Source organism: Mizuhopecten yessoensis, unplaced genomic scaffold (genome assembly GCF_002113885.1).
Source record: "Mizuhopecten yessoensis strain PY_sf001 unplaced genomic scaffold, ASM211388v2 scaffold9847, whole genome shotgun sequence".
Lineage (NCBI taxonomy): Eukaryota > Metazoa > Mollusca > Bivalvia > Pectinida > Pectinidae > Mizuhopecten > Mizuhopecten yessoensis.
Window position 1 is genome coordinate 3883089 of NW_018408252.1, and position 15100 is coordinate 3898188.

The window sequence follows — 15100 nt, forward strand, 5'->3', positions numbered from 1 at the left end:
TTTGCCTGATGTAGAAATAATATTTCAACCTCTTTTGGAATGATATACATAGAACAAATGTCACTCTAAGTCCCAACATTTCGGCCTCCTTGCCTTCTTCAAGGGCGAAAGTCAACGGTTGTTTCAAGTAATAAACGTCCATCTTGCTTATTCAGAGGTTCAGGAAATGACGTACAAATGTATGACGTCACAATGACTCGTTGAATCTATGACATCATAAACACAAAACGTCAATGAAATGTTTAGAGCCATGTTTCTCATGTCAGAAACATATCTTTTCAAATAGATATGCAATTCTTGTTCAGGCAGCATGATATATATATATACTCAAATGCAATTTAACGAAGTCTATCTCTTTTCAATTACGGTATTGTAATTGTTTCTAAACAGCAACATACAGTAAGACTACTTTAAACCTGGACAATTTTGTCTCTTCAAATATTCACTCTCTACAAGTAAAATCCATATTTACAAAATGTTTTTTCATTGTTCACATTTAACTACTATATATATAGTATGCTGTCATGTATTAACAGTCACTGTCAAGATTAATTCACCTTCCTCAATCTGTGAAAAAGGTGAAAATTACACAGCAGTAAATATTTTTTGATGTACATGTACTGAGTGTATCATAAGTTTTGTTTTAGGCTTGCACTATGCATGTATATTTTGACATTCATATTCTGCTCCAGTTCTCAGAGCAACAGACATCAAAAAGAATAACCAATAGATCATGAGTCACATTGAGCAGCCACGGAACCACTTGTGTGCGTTTTCACTGGTATTTAACAAGAATTGGCCGCCGATAGCTTAGCGAGTACGAGGCGATTGCTGAGGCTACGCTTATGACCTCTCTTCTCTCCCTCCCCTCGACTCATCTTCATCATCCGTAACACAGATGTCTGATATTGCGACCAAATCAAACTCCCTCTATGAGTCATTATTGGCTTCTATCCGTATCTGTTCTAGATCTCATCTTATTCTCATGGCTGGTTTTCATGATCAATGATGGCAAAACTTTTGTATCTTATACTTTATAAACTTCAATTTTGTGCAGTTGAAATATAAAGTATTGCGAATTAGATCTGATTTGGTTTTTTTGTGATTTAAATTAACGTCCTATTAACAACTATGGTCATTTACGATAAGCCAGGTTTTGTTGGAGGAGTAAAACCAGAGTACATGGAGAAAACACACTGACATGCGTTATCCCTGTTATCCAGTGATCGCAGCCTAGTGAACGTATATGGTCATGACCAGACACCATAACCACTCGGCCACCGCGACCCCCCGTACAAATTAGAAACTGAGCACTCAGATTGGTCATGTGCAATGTACGTATTCATGCTTTGTCCTTCTAAATGTTGGCATTGCAATTATATGCTGTTTGGCAATACATCAAAGAAAACTTTATAATGAAAGAAAAGATTCAAGCGAAGGTTTCTCTAAGAAGCTAAAACATGTAAACCAAAATAAATTTGTAGAAAACTAACTTAGTTTGGACAATTTCCACTATCAGAGGGTAACATGGGGTCGGGGTTAAAATGTATGAAGTCATCCTGAAATTCCTTTCATAATACGCATATATATGATGTATGTATGATCTACTTATCCTAATATAAGTGCATGTTCTTATACTAAGTGTTTCTCATTCGACTTTCTGTCAAGCTTTTCAAAATAATCCCTCAGCCTATACACTTCCCTGAACGTCTTATGTTGACTAAGGAGATTATGTATAGATACACCATGTTAACATATACAACTAGTTTCTCTCCAGCATGGTGCACTTTACCGTACAGGATGAATAGTTTTTAAACAAAAATAAATCCTAATTTGACATACCCAGAATGAGTGTTAAGAGTACATCTCTGTTTGGCATGCTTTTCAACAGAGAAGAAATGTTAATACTTCCTGTAACACTGCCATTCATCTAAACTTCTGTTTCAAATCCTTCAAGCTCAAAGAAATTAAAACAGCGTGGGAAGAATATAAATTTCCCCCGAGAGCATCATGTCTGCATAAGAAACTCCAGACTCCATTAAGACTGCCTTGTATAGTTCTACCTTTTATACCCAGTTTCCACGTCTATTAATTAAAATTTTATAAACTCTATTTTGCATGCAAAGAACTTGAGGCATTACTGCTGTTAACGACTCTGACGAGATGCGCAATGTAAATCTGACGCATTCAACGACCGATCTACAGGAAAACCAGCCGATCCCCGACTGCTATAGAGTTGTTCGAAGCAGTTACATAAGGCTACTTCGGCAAGGTAACTACAGCAAAATACACTTAGAATATTCTCACACGTAAATACAATAGGTGCAAATTTAGTTCTAGGATTAAAATATTATATCAAGTAACATCAACTGCAGTACCAAAGATTTTTAATAACCAGTGTTCTCCCCAGGATCTTTTTTTGATATGCTATGGTATCTATTTTTCAACCCTTCCATCACAGCGCGGCTCTGCCAAACATTTACGCATCGCAACCCATCTATCATGCGTGATGCCACTTTGAGGAAAATAACTCAAAACAAGAGTAATAATTTTTTTTTAATTAGTTTTTTTCCATAAAAGATTCATTTATAACATAATTCACTTAAACTTCGCAATAAAAATGAACTTTCCTTTTTCATTCATTTCAACGATTTTTTTGTATTTACAGATTTCTTTCAAACTTAAAGTAAAAAATATCAGTCTGAAAAATGTTTCAACTTTTGAAAACTTTTTCCGTATTTATTACACGTCTGTATTTCCAATGTTATTTAGATAATTCTGTTATTACTATCGAATAAGCCAAATTATACTTTCCATCGACAAATAAACAAGACAAAAGGAACCTGTCAGTCAAATCATTTCATGTCGAAACAGTCCTTATGAGAATTGGAATCCATCACCACCAGGAGAAAACATTTTTCAGAAGATAGATATTTTCAGATGAGTGATAATTGATTTGGATCACTGGATAGTCCGGTCGTTCAGCGATAATCAGAGGGGAGGAGATATTTTGTGTGTAGGATAAATGTGTAATACCCCGCTACACCTTCCTCAAGAAAAAACAATTTACGACCATTATTTCGTTGCCAACAGCGTCAGTGAAGCAGAAATCCTCATTCTTGTACAACTAAATTGGATCTTTTATTGGATTATCTTGCACTAAAACATCAATCCTATGTATCAATTAATGTATCGGACCATTTGAGACACCGGTTGTTCCGAAGTTAGGTTTTAGCTTCTAATCAATTAGGTTGGAATTGGCTGGTTAGAAAATTGATTTCCTGGAATATGATGAGTTTTCAGAAACAAGGCTCTATGATAAAAACAACCATATATAGGTCACCAACACCATTAGCAATAGTAAAACCTTAATTAGCGATAGCAACCATAGCTATGGTTACTTCATCCTCAAAATCCGTGGGTCCTGTTCTCGATTTACATGTATCTTCGTTGCACCCCTTGAATATGTCAATTCTGGACAGATTTTAACTCATTAACGCCTGAAGTTCCATAGTGAACTATTCCAACCTTTGAATTGGAAGGGTTCAAATGTGTCTTCAAGGGTGAATGAGTTAAAGGATCTTTACTGACTCCCTACTGGGTAGACTATAGTCTGATGTCTGTGATGAACAACAAAAATACCACACAGCAGCATATAGGTAAAACCAACAGACATTAGAGCCGAGTCTAGCTACTTAAATGTAATCTTCAAGGAACAAGTATCAGTCTAGCAAATTGGTCAGAATTTTAAACCTGAAACCAATCAAATAGCTTACTGCAAGCCTTCAAATTCATCACGACATATTCTAGTGCATAGGCGTGCAGAGAAGATATACATGTGCATCAAGATCAGAGTAGATTACTTTGATTTCGAGGATCTAGGCAATGGTAATTATATATAATAATTTTAGCAACAGTTACCTTAGCAAAGATTTTTCATCTATAAAATTTGTCAGATTAAACAAAAGTAAAATCTCAAGCTAGCAGGCAAATTATCTAGAGCTACAATTAATGTACAACAACATATTTTGAAAGTCACAAATGTAAATCAGTTTTCGTGAAGCGAGTCAGTAATTTTATTAAGCAATCTTGGTGCAACCCATGCCGATCATCATGTACTGCTCAATATTGCACAGCTTGGTGGGGTTGTTTACTCATTCACCCCTGAAATTTCATAATGAATTATTTCAACTTTTGAATTGGAAGAGTTCAAATGTGTCTTCAGGGGTGAATGAGTTTAGGTAATAGCTGTTGCATGTACTCTGAAGAATAGGATGTAGATCAGGAACTGCCTAAGGACTTATGTGATGAATATTCATGAGCCTCTAGATCTTTTTATTGAGTCTGTTTTTCCTTAAGTCATAATGACTACCGTATAATTAAAAAAAAAAAAAACCCAGAGATATCGGTAGATTTCCTGAAATTGTTGTTCGCGAGTGGAATTATGTTCACGGTGTGGCACTATAAACTGATAGTGTCGGCAATAGTTGTGAAATCTATATATAATATATATTTTTTTTATCACATGTGAATATTTCCATGCTTATTTACTAAACGTGAAAAACGCAGACATTTCCACATTATGAAAATTTCCATTTTTACTCTATGTAAAGGTTGAGGGTCCCAATCTCTGTGGCCGAGATATTTTTTGTGAAAGAGGAATCGACACATTTTTGAACAAATTGGAACTCCATCTTTCTCTGCAATACACCACAGACAGTACTAGGGTCCCCTATATGGGTCACATGTACACTATGGTTGGAATTAAATTGACAGTAGACTATATAGATCTAGACCAGTACTGGTCATGATCACTGCTTGGTAATTTAACCATATAACATCTGAAAGTGCTTAGGTACCGGAATTTAGTTTTGTGTCAAACATTCAAAGTTTTGTTACAGAGTTAAAAGTTTGTATTTTTTTCAGGCTGCATACAGAAAACCACCATGAAATATAAGCAATAAGTCACAAGGTTTTAAGCCAACTTCTCTGTAAAACAAACACTCTGTCTGAAAGTTGTGAAGGTAGAAAGGCCAAATTTCTGAGTTATAATACCTGTAGAATGGCTATCAACGATGAACTTGCTTTATCCATTGGAAGAGGTCTATTGTGTCGAATGATCTAGATATTCTTTGGGCAGATTTAACATCTGCTGAATTTACATCCCTATTGAATTGCTATTTGTGCAACATTGACATTGAAATGACGTTCTAAAATTAAGAAAATATCATCATATTCATTTCTTTTTACAAGCTTGGATAAAAAGCTTGCCACCATTGGATACTGAAATGTTAAGATTCTGTATCAGTTACTGGAAGGTTCAGCAGAGGAGTTTCCATTTACCAATTTGTGGGATAATGTTCTTCAGAGAGGTCTGCAGAGGTACACAAAGCCTCGGCTAGGACTGATTTAGTGGTGGAGCGGACTGTGGTGGAATGTTAACAGGACATGTCTAGTCTAGATCTACAAGGGTACACAAAGCCTCATCTAGGGGCTGTAGTGGCTGGCATGAGCAGTTTATAACAAGATGTTTTATTCCTCCAGTGATCAATGCTTCAGGACCAAATATCAAATTAGTGTGCCCCATCTGACAAGCCTGGACATTGATTGGGGTTCAGAGGCTGGCACCAGTCCTCAGGAGTGTCTGACACAACAATCTAATTACCTCCGTCCACCTCATCCACCTCGGCCAAATGTCTCCATCTGTTTCCGCTGTAATTAAGTGCCAGTACAACACCAAAACCTTGTCTTCCTCATCAGAGACATGTCAGCTTCATCGTGCCAAACTAACATCTAAATGTATACTCAACAGCTGTCCGTCTAAATAAGTATTACATATTTTTTCTTTTTGAAAAGTGTTATCATCTAAAGTAAAATTAAAAATCAAGGCAAAAGTTTCTATTTTTAGTTTTATACACATTAAACAGTCATCAAGCTCATGGATATGACATGGTTTTTCAGGTACCAGGTACATTCTGGTTGATCCAACAAGCTTATATCCATCTAATTGTGCATGTTTAAATAAGCAAACACTCCCACTTCATTAGCGTCCACTTGAGAATCTCCTATTCCTGCAAGTAACACGTAATTACACAAGATTATTCTTTCCCCTAACAACATGTTTTTATATCCAGTTTCTTTCCCTTGACAGCAACAGAAAGCAACTGATCATACCATGATCTCCTTACATCAACAGGGAGCTTTGGAACTCACAACTATAGAGAGCAACTGTTTTTTCTTTCCTTACAGCCATAGAGAGCAACTGGCTTTTCTCTCCTCACAGCCATAGAGAGCAACTGGCTTTTCTCTCCCCACAGCCATAGAGAGCAACTAGCTTTTCTCTCCTTACAGCTATAGAGAGCAACTAGCTTTTCTCTCCTAACAGCCATAGAGAGCAACTGGCTTTTCTCTCCTCACAACCATAGAGAGCAACTGGCTTTTCTCTCCCCACAACCATAGAGAGCAACTGGTTTTTCTTTCCTTACAGCCATAGAGAGCGACTGGCTTTTCTTTCCTTAAAGCCATAGAGAGCAACTGGCTTTTCTCTCCTCACAACCATAGAGATCAACTGGTTTTTCTCTCCTCACAGCCATAGAGAGCAACTAGCTTTTCTCTCCTTACAGCCATAGAGAGCAACTAGCTTTTCTCTCCTCACAACCATAGAGAGCAACTGGCTTTTCTCTCCCCACAACCATAGAGAGCAACTGGTTTTTCTTTCCTTACAGCCATAGAGAGTGACTGGCTTTTCTCTCCTCACAACCATAGAGATCAACTGTTTTTTCTCTCCTCACAGCCATAGAGAGCAACTGGCTTTTCTCTCCCCACAACCATAAAGAGCAACTGGTTTTTCTTTCCTTACAGCCATAGAGAGTGACTGGCTTTTCTCTCCTCACAACCATAGAGATCAACTAGTTTTTCTCTCCTCACAGCCATAGAGAGCAACTGGCTTTTCTCTCCCCACAACCGTAAAGAGCAACTGGCGTTTCTCTCCTCACAACCATAGAGAGCAACTGGCTTTTCTCCCCTTCACAAACATAGAGAGCAACTGGCTTTTCTCTCCTTACAGCCATAGAGAGCAACTGGCTGTTCTCTCCTCACAGCCAAAGATAGCAATTGGCTTTTCTCTCCTTACAGCCATAGAGATCAACTGGCTTTTCTTTCCTCACAGCCAAAGAGAGCAACTGGTTTATCTCTCCTTATAGCCATAGAAGCAAGTACAAATGTAGCTTTTCTCTCCTCACAGCCAAAGAGAGCAACTGGTTTATCTCTCCTCACAGCCATAGAGAGAAATTGGCTTTTCTCTCCTCACAGCCATAGAGAGCAACTGGCTTTTCTCTCCTCACAGCCAAAGAGAGAACTCACAGCCATAGAGAGCGACTGACTTTTCTCTCCTTACAGCCATAGAGAGCAACTGACTTTTCTCTCCTCACAGCCATAGAGAGCAACTGACTTTTCTCTCCTCTTTCTCTCTCTTCATTTCTATTTTTGGTGTTTTTTTGTACAGCTGACTGCTTCTTGGCCCTTGCCTGTCCTAAAATTTGACTCACAATCACACTGTACTTACTCGCTCCGCCTGTGGAATCGTTGTCGAAGGCCCGGAGTGGGGAATCAAGTTTGACAGTTGCTTGGTCCTCACTGATAGTCCCTTTAAACACAGGCACTCCTTTCTTGTTAGTCCTCTGGGAACGTATCACAGGTTCATAGAGGTTGGGCTCTGTAATAAAACACGGCAGTTAGTATTACTTCCTTCTGATCAACAAAAACAGCAACTAAACAAGAAGAAACATTTGTTACAATTATATTTTCAGTATACCATCATTAAATGGCCGAAAAATACAACCATCCAACGGACAAAGCAAAATTATGACCAGTTTTAAGGTAAAGAGTACGACTAAATCAGTTAGAATCGTAGAGAAGAGTTCCACTCAGAGATGTTTTACTTGGAGTGTTCTCCCTTTTATATAGAAGATGAAGCAACCAATTGCAATAGGGCAATAGGAGTTTTTCTGGCTTAGAGCAACTTCCCAAAAATAGTGATTAATTGGCTTCACAGCCCAAAAATATGATAGTCATGTCCTTAATGGCAACCAAAAATACATGTACCCTCAAAATACAAATATTTCACTTTTCAGGGGTTTCAATTTAAAGGATTTCAAATTGCGTGTATCCAAAGTGACAGTAGCCAAGAAATATCTGTAGTTTAAGGGTGGTTTTACTGGCTACAATCGACTTCAAATTAAACCCCTGATAATTAAGGCTGAAAATCCATAAAGTTTTATACATCATTGAAATATATTTTTTTAAAGTAAGTATGGTACGTAATTGTTTTGTTTTACAAAGCTTTTTAGAATTCTGACAAAAGTTGCTATGTAGTGTCATTGAGTAAATGAGCTGTAAACAAAAAAGGATCTATCCAAATCTATTTATAGTCAGTAGTTATAAGACCACAGGTACCAATATATTCTATAGCTAGCAGAGTACTTTAACGTCCATATGATACTGTACAGACAGTCACTAATGAGGTTAACTCATTAACCCCTGAAATTTCATAATAAACTATTCCAACCTCTGAATTGGAAGAGTTTAAATGTGTCTTCAGGGGTGGATGAGTTAATCAAGACTACTATTACGCCAATTAAGTACCGTTACATGGGTGTTTAAATGACTGGTTTTTCCATGTAACTGTCGAACATCAGAAATTTAATCTGTCGAACCATAACTCTGTCGTACGACTCTACTTCTGTGATTCATGTGCGCTGACCTGCGCCCATGTAAACACCCCTTGTAGGTCGCGGGTCAAAGCACAAATATCACAGTAGCATAGTCGTATGACAGATCATAAAACGGGTGACTAGGGCATTTCATTCTAAACTAAACTAAATCTGTGTACAATTGTTAAATACCTAAAATATTGAGACAGCTGTTCTAGTTTATTTACGCTACCTGTCTATAAAGATGCAAATTACACGGCAATTCTTTCCATACCAGATGGAATGCTAAATAATTCATGAAGAAAAGAGACCTTAAGTGTTTGAATTCAGTACCAGGAGTGAAATTCCTTGGATATAAACATGTAAAGCAGTAGCGACAGACACATATAATCTGGACTCTACCATAAAACCGTTCATTAACTCATTGACAGCTGAAATTTCATAATGAACTATTCCAACCTTAGAATTGGAAGAGTTCAAATGTGTCTTCAGGGGTGAATGAGTTCAGAAAGTACTAGCTTAGGGGAGTTCATTTAAAAATGACATCATTGTAGTGATGTATTGTTTAACTTGTGGGAAGAGTTGACGAGGTACAAAACCGACAGATTTTATAAAGTTGACAGTTGGCAGTTCTCACATGCTCACTCATCAGCTCCAGGAAATTAAATAAAGTCAATAAAGATCATTAATAAATGTATGTATCTCATTTCTAAGGTAAGGTGCAATAAAGTAAAAACCCAATAAAGGCCCACAATACTTATCTCAACTTTAAGGTAGGGCATAATGCTGTAAGGACCACAGGTAAAAATATGTTTTGTATAAAATATAACTCCCAATATGTAACGCCCCCTGAATTTGTTCTCACTGACATGTCTGTACACTTACATATGACAAATTAATTGTACATGGGTGTATTTATATATAGAATTTTGTATCAATGAGCTAGCGCTAGAGTGGGAGGTAATGTTACTCAAATCAAACCACACAACACTATTTTACCCACGGAATTGGTTGTATATATTGACTAATAAAGCTTTAAGTTATATGTTCTTTCAACAAGAATTAAGGTAATTATTTTTTTTCCAAATAATTTAATTTCCACATCAAAATATCTGAACTGGACTTAAATAGAGTATCTATGTTATCACCATTATTCAGACTAAACCCCTATAAATGATGCAAGGTATTTCTATATGAAGCTGAACATAAACATTTCCACAAATTTGAGATAACTTTCACTTTACTTTTTTCCTAATCAGTTCTAAGTAAGTGCTACATTTACTGAAAATTCGTTGAAAAATAAAAATAAAAATCTAATTTCAACAGTTGCCGGAGCCTATACTCAAACAAACTGTAATTATAGATGGCAATTTTTATTTGTCTTGTAAATGATACTGTGTATTGGTTCAGGTCCAACAATTACTGATGTCTTTGACTCACGAACTGAGGAGTTTAAATGATCACAGGGGTACTTATTTCGCTGATGAGATTTCCATGGTATCATTTAAATTCAAGTAAGGTTTTTATTTTCATGTCAAGTAAAAAACTATTATCGTTGTCTATAACCTTTGGAAGATGAGACAGTTTTGGAAGGACAAATTATTGGCAGGCAGGTGACATTGATAGGTTTTCCGTAACGAGTGCTTACAGCTCGTAATGGATCCGTCAACCGATTACGATCTTTACAAAAAAACCAGAAATGTCAACAGATCAATTCTTAGATTTCCCTTGAAATCTCAAATCTTGTAAGGATTTTATTTTTTCTTCTTTGAAATACCAGCTGTGTATTTTTACTATGGTAACATTGCATTGGAAATTCAATTTTCTCAGAGATCTGTCCTTGGCTGTGGCGACATTAATTATAGTGTAATTACAAAAAAACTTCTCTGCAGGGCAGATATCAATGGCGTCTAGTGGTACCATGTCCTGATCGTATACAGATATAGGTGTAAGTGAAAACTTTTAAATCTAAACAAAACCCCTGATGGTACCATTACAACTGAAGATTCACAGTTGATAACACCCTTTCAGACAATTCTAGCCCTCTTTTTAACATGTGTATGATTGAATAAAAAAATAGAATGACAGTTAACGACGGTGGAACTGTGGATGTGCCACCAGCCCTAATTATTTTTTAAAGACGCAGTTGCATTCTTTGTCTAGCTTATATTATCTCCCACCTGCTTGAAAATCAGATTTTTAAAATGATCTTGCAATTGAAATAATTAAAGTTTCACATTTTTGGAGACTTACTAATAACTGTTGCTTTTTTGGACTACATAAGTTTAAATATGTTTACAATGCACACATACACCAAATACTTTTTATTTCAGATTTTTTTTTTTATCATTTTCGATAAATCATATTAAAATCTGAGATCCTGTGTACATACAATCTTTATAAAAAAATGTTTTGAAAAAAACAAAAAAAATGTTTAACTTAAATTTGTATACCATTGATAGCTTTTTTAAGGACAAAAATATAAGATGAAACGTGATTTTTGTTTGCAGCAAATTGATATATAGTTACCGGTATTGTAAATATGTAGTCAAATATCTCAAAAATACCTCACAGTAATACATTTGATATAACAAAATTTAACATTAACTGATGTTTTGTGTCAAAAATAAAAACGGACACTTTAAGTTGCAAACTTAATAAGATAGGTCCTGGACCATTTTCTTTATTTTGCAGCAAACTGACAGTTTATGTAAATGTATTATCTAGTATCCCAAAAATACCTCAAGGTAATAAATTTGATATGAGGAAATCAAATATTAATTGATGTTTTGAGTCTAAATTAAAAACAGACACTGCAGGCTTTATAAGAGCTGTTGTCCTCGAGCATACATTTATTAACATGTACTGGGGGATCCCTGAAACCTATTTTTGTCCAAGGACTGATCGGTCATATGCAGTCTAGACAATTCAAAATACCATATATAATGGCGTCTGACACGGAAATAGGAAGGAGAAAATAATGTCCACCTGTACAGAAACTAAATATGTAATGAGGAAGGTAAACACCAGGTGCATTGGACCTGCACCCAAATAACCCCTTCCAGAGGTACAGAACTTCTGCCCCTCCCACTATTTAAACATATTACCTCTGACCTCTTCGCTACAGCCTCTTCAATTTACTCTCTATAAAACCTGAAGTTATCAGAAAGCCATATGCGATCATTACCGGTACATGTAAAATAAAGAACCAACTAATAAACCATAATTGAATGAAGTTGCTGGTAGGGCTTTGCATTTTATCTGTATGGTATACTGTGCAAGCATTTCACAAACCGGATAGAAATAATTTTCCTCAAAAAAAAAATGTTACTTTTGTAAAATTATTTAAATTAATGTACATTAATTCTTCAATGTAGTTATATTTATAACTTAACAGATTGTTGAAGGTATTAAACTATATATATATATGTGCACATCTATCAATTTGATGAATTGTTCAATATGTTTTAATTGTCATAAATAAATTATATATCCATTTCAGTACAATGGTTTTCAACCTTTACCTATATGAACATCAGCGAGTACATGTACAACTAGAACACTGACAGGTCAGTAAGGGCCCCGTCTTGTGGCAATATATCCCCCATAATCATCAAGAAGCAATCTGCCCATATAGCTGAGCTTGACGTTTGATATTTGGACTTCAAAAAGAATCGCAAGGAAGCAAAATATACATTTTACATGTACTATGATGTGAGTCTTGTTTCCTTCCACCTCCATATTTGCTGGGCTAACAGAAATGTAAATACCGGTGCAATACTCATTTGTTAGCTTTGATTTGTTTTATTTCACCTTATATAACTCCTCCATTAAGAGCCAGGGTCAAAGTCAGAGATCCACTTTGTCTTTGACCTTTGGACCCAAATGACCTTGACCATTAACCCAGTGACCCTGATCTTTGGTCAGTTGACTTATTCTTTAATTCCGACCAACTTTGCTTCTTAATATCATAACAAAATGTTCATCAGTGAAAAATACAACACTTGACCTGGACCCTCTGGACCGCTTAACCTGGACAGTCAGTTGACTCTGTGTTAAGTTCTGAACACCATTGCTTCAAAATGTCATCACGAAATTTTCACCAGTGAAAAGATACGAAATTTAACCTTGACCTTTGACCCAATGACCTTGACCTTTGGTAAGCTGACTCCTTGTTTAATTCTGATCAACTTTGCTTCCTCATGTCATAACAAAATGTTCATTAGTGAAAAGATGCAAAATTTGACCTTGACCTTTGAATATAATGACCTTGACCTTTGACCTTGACTTTTTCCCTCAGTGGGTTTATTTGTTTTATTCCGAACAACTTTGCTCCATAATGTCATAGCGAAATGTTCACCAGTGAAAAGCTACAAAATTTGACCTTGACCCCTGACCTGATGACCTTGACTTTTGGTAAGTTGACTCCTTGTTCAATTATTATCAACTTTGCCTCATAATGTCATAACAAAATGTTCATCAGTGAAAGGATGTAAAATTTTACCTTGACCTTTGAACATAATGACCTTGACCTTTGAACTTGACTTTTAACCTCAATGTGTATTTTTGTGAACTGAACATCTTGACCAAGTTTCATGTACATCGGTCAATAAATACCAAAGTTATCAGCCAGGAACAAAATTTGTGGACGGACAGACAGAGTGATAACTATAGGGCACCCGTATCTCCGATATGGGGCCCTAATTAACCATTGTTATTCACCAATAAGCCCATGCCTGGTAATAAGCCCATGACTGGTAATAAGCCCATCCATGTCATATACAGTTCAGTAGAATATACAATGTATACTATCCAATGCTATTTCACTGTCCTGAGTTAGCGAGTGGGTTTATTGCAGGATAAAATATGGTCACTTTTTTCTTGTCTTCAGAAAAAAACTCATGAGAATGGATATCAATATTAATCACCAAAAATAGGATATTTTGTTTTTCTTATAGTTACACACCAAAGTAAATAACGACTGCTTGACATCGTTTCACACTGTGAAAAGAAATTATCCGAAATCGTAACTGCTGGCTTGTAGTGATGAAACCTAGAGCTGTTACGACAGACCTATGATTTATATACTGTGTTTAATAAATATACAACTAACAAGTGTCTGAAGGATGTTGCCAGCTTTATCCTTAATCAATACAACAAGACATTCTGGAAGACCATCAAATTTGAAGACAAGGAATGTGAGGGAAATCAATCCCCGCTCCTGTATATATGTATATGCATGACAAAAGACTATGTAATAGCTAGGAGACAGTCAAGTCTATATGTCTTAGTGTAAATACAAGCTTTGTACAGAAGCCAGTATTTCCTCAAAAGCATAGCAGTCACTAAATATACCGTAAAACCCATGTAATTTGCGCATGTACTTTTTGAGGCTGAAAATCCCCAAAAAAGCTTCTACTCAAATATTTTGCGCACCAAAAAAAAAATGAAAAAAAAAGTTTTGTCGTTTACACCGTTCAGTAGACCCTTTAGAGTATAAGCTTTTGACTCCCTAAAATGAGCTTTTACTTCCCAGGGGTCGACACTCACACCTAGTCTGCTTCTGGACTAGTAGATTTCAGCAAGGACTAGTGAATCACCTAACTGGTCCCTTGGACTTGTGAAATTTGATATAAAATAAGAATATATTTGTTTAAATTTTACATGCTGTAAATCGCCCTGTTTCCTGATAATTAGGAAATCTTGGACTAGTTACATAAGCGAAGGACTAGTAAATAATCTATTTAACTAGTCCTGTGGACTACCAAGCAGCGCCTGGGTTTTTTGGTTTCAACAAACTTTATTGTGTCAACAAAAAAGATTAGACAACAGGCAGTGCCTATATATTTAAGTCTTCTCCTTCCGGGTTTTAAAGGATATGTCTACTTGACAGATGTTTTGGCTCTCTTCAAAGTTCCGGGGAAAATGTTATAATCATTTGACTTCTGAACCTGTTAAATGTCAAGGGTTCACTCAAAACCCTCAACTTTCCTGTACACAAATGAAAACTTGCACAAAATGTGCAATACAGAGAATTAAATGAAGACATTTTCCATCAGTAAGGGTGGTAAAACTTTTTTAACCTTTTAATTCAATGTTTTTTTTCATTTACAGGGACGCCAATGAAAGCTCCTTTCGTTCCTTCGGAACCAATCTACATGAAGCTCATTTGTATTACATGAATCATTAATTACAAAATTAAATCAAATTTACAATATAGAACTTTAGACAAAACATCTAAAGACAAACTGTATGTCTTTTACAGTATTGGTGGTTTGGCAGTGCAGTAGTTAGAGTATCCTATTTTAACCATATGCATAGTGACTGGGGTTTGATTTTCTGTTTGGACATTGCTGACTAATTAACTGCTGATCGAAAGCCCCCCCCCC

The 15100-nt window shown here is 36.1% G+C and overlaps 1 protein-coding gene across 2 annotated transcripts in view; it reads right to left on the reverse strand.

The window, feature by feature from the left end:
- Positions 1-15100, reverse strand: part of LOC110458930 (calsyntenin-1-like) — a 58613-nt gene that overhangs the window by 30214 nt on the left and 13299 nt on the right. For both annotated transcript variants that reach the window (XM_021510912.1, XM_021510911.1), the window contains exon 2: positions 7565-7714. In XM_021510912.1, coding sequence (XP_021366587.1) covers positions 7565-7714 — 150 coding nt within the window. The remainder of the gene's footprint in view (positions 1-7564; positions 7715-15100) is intronic.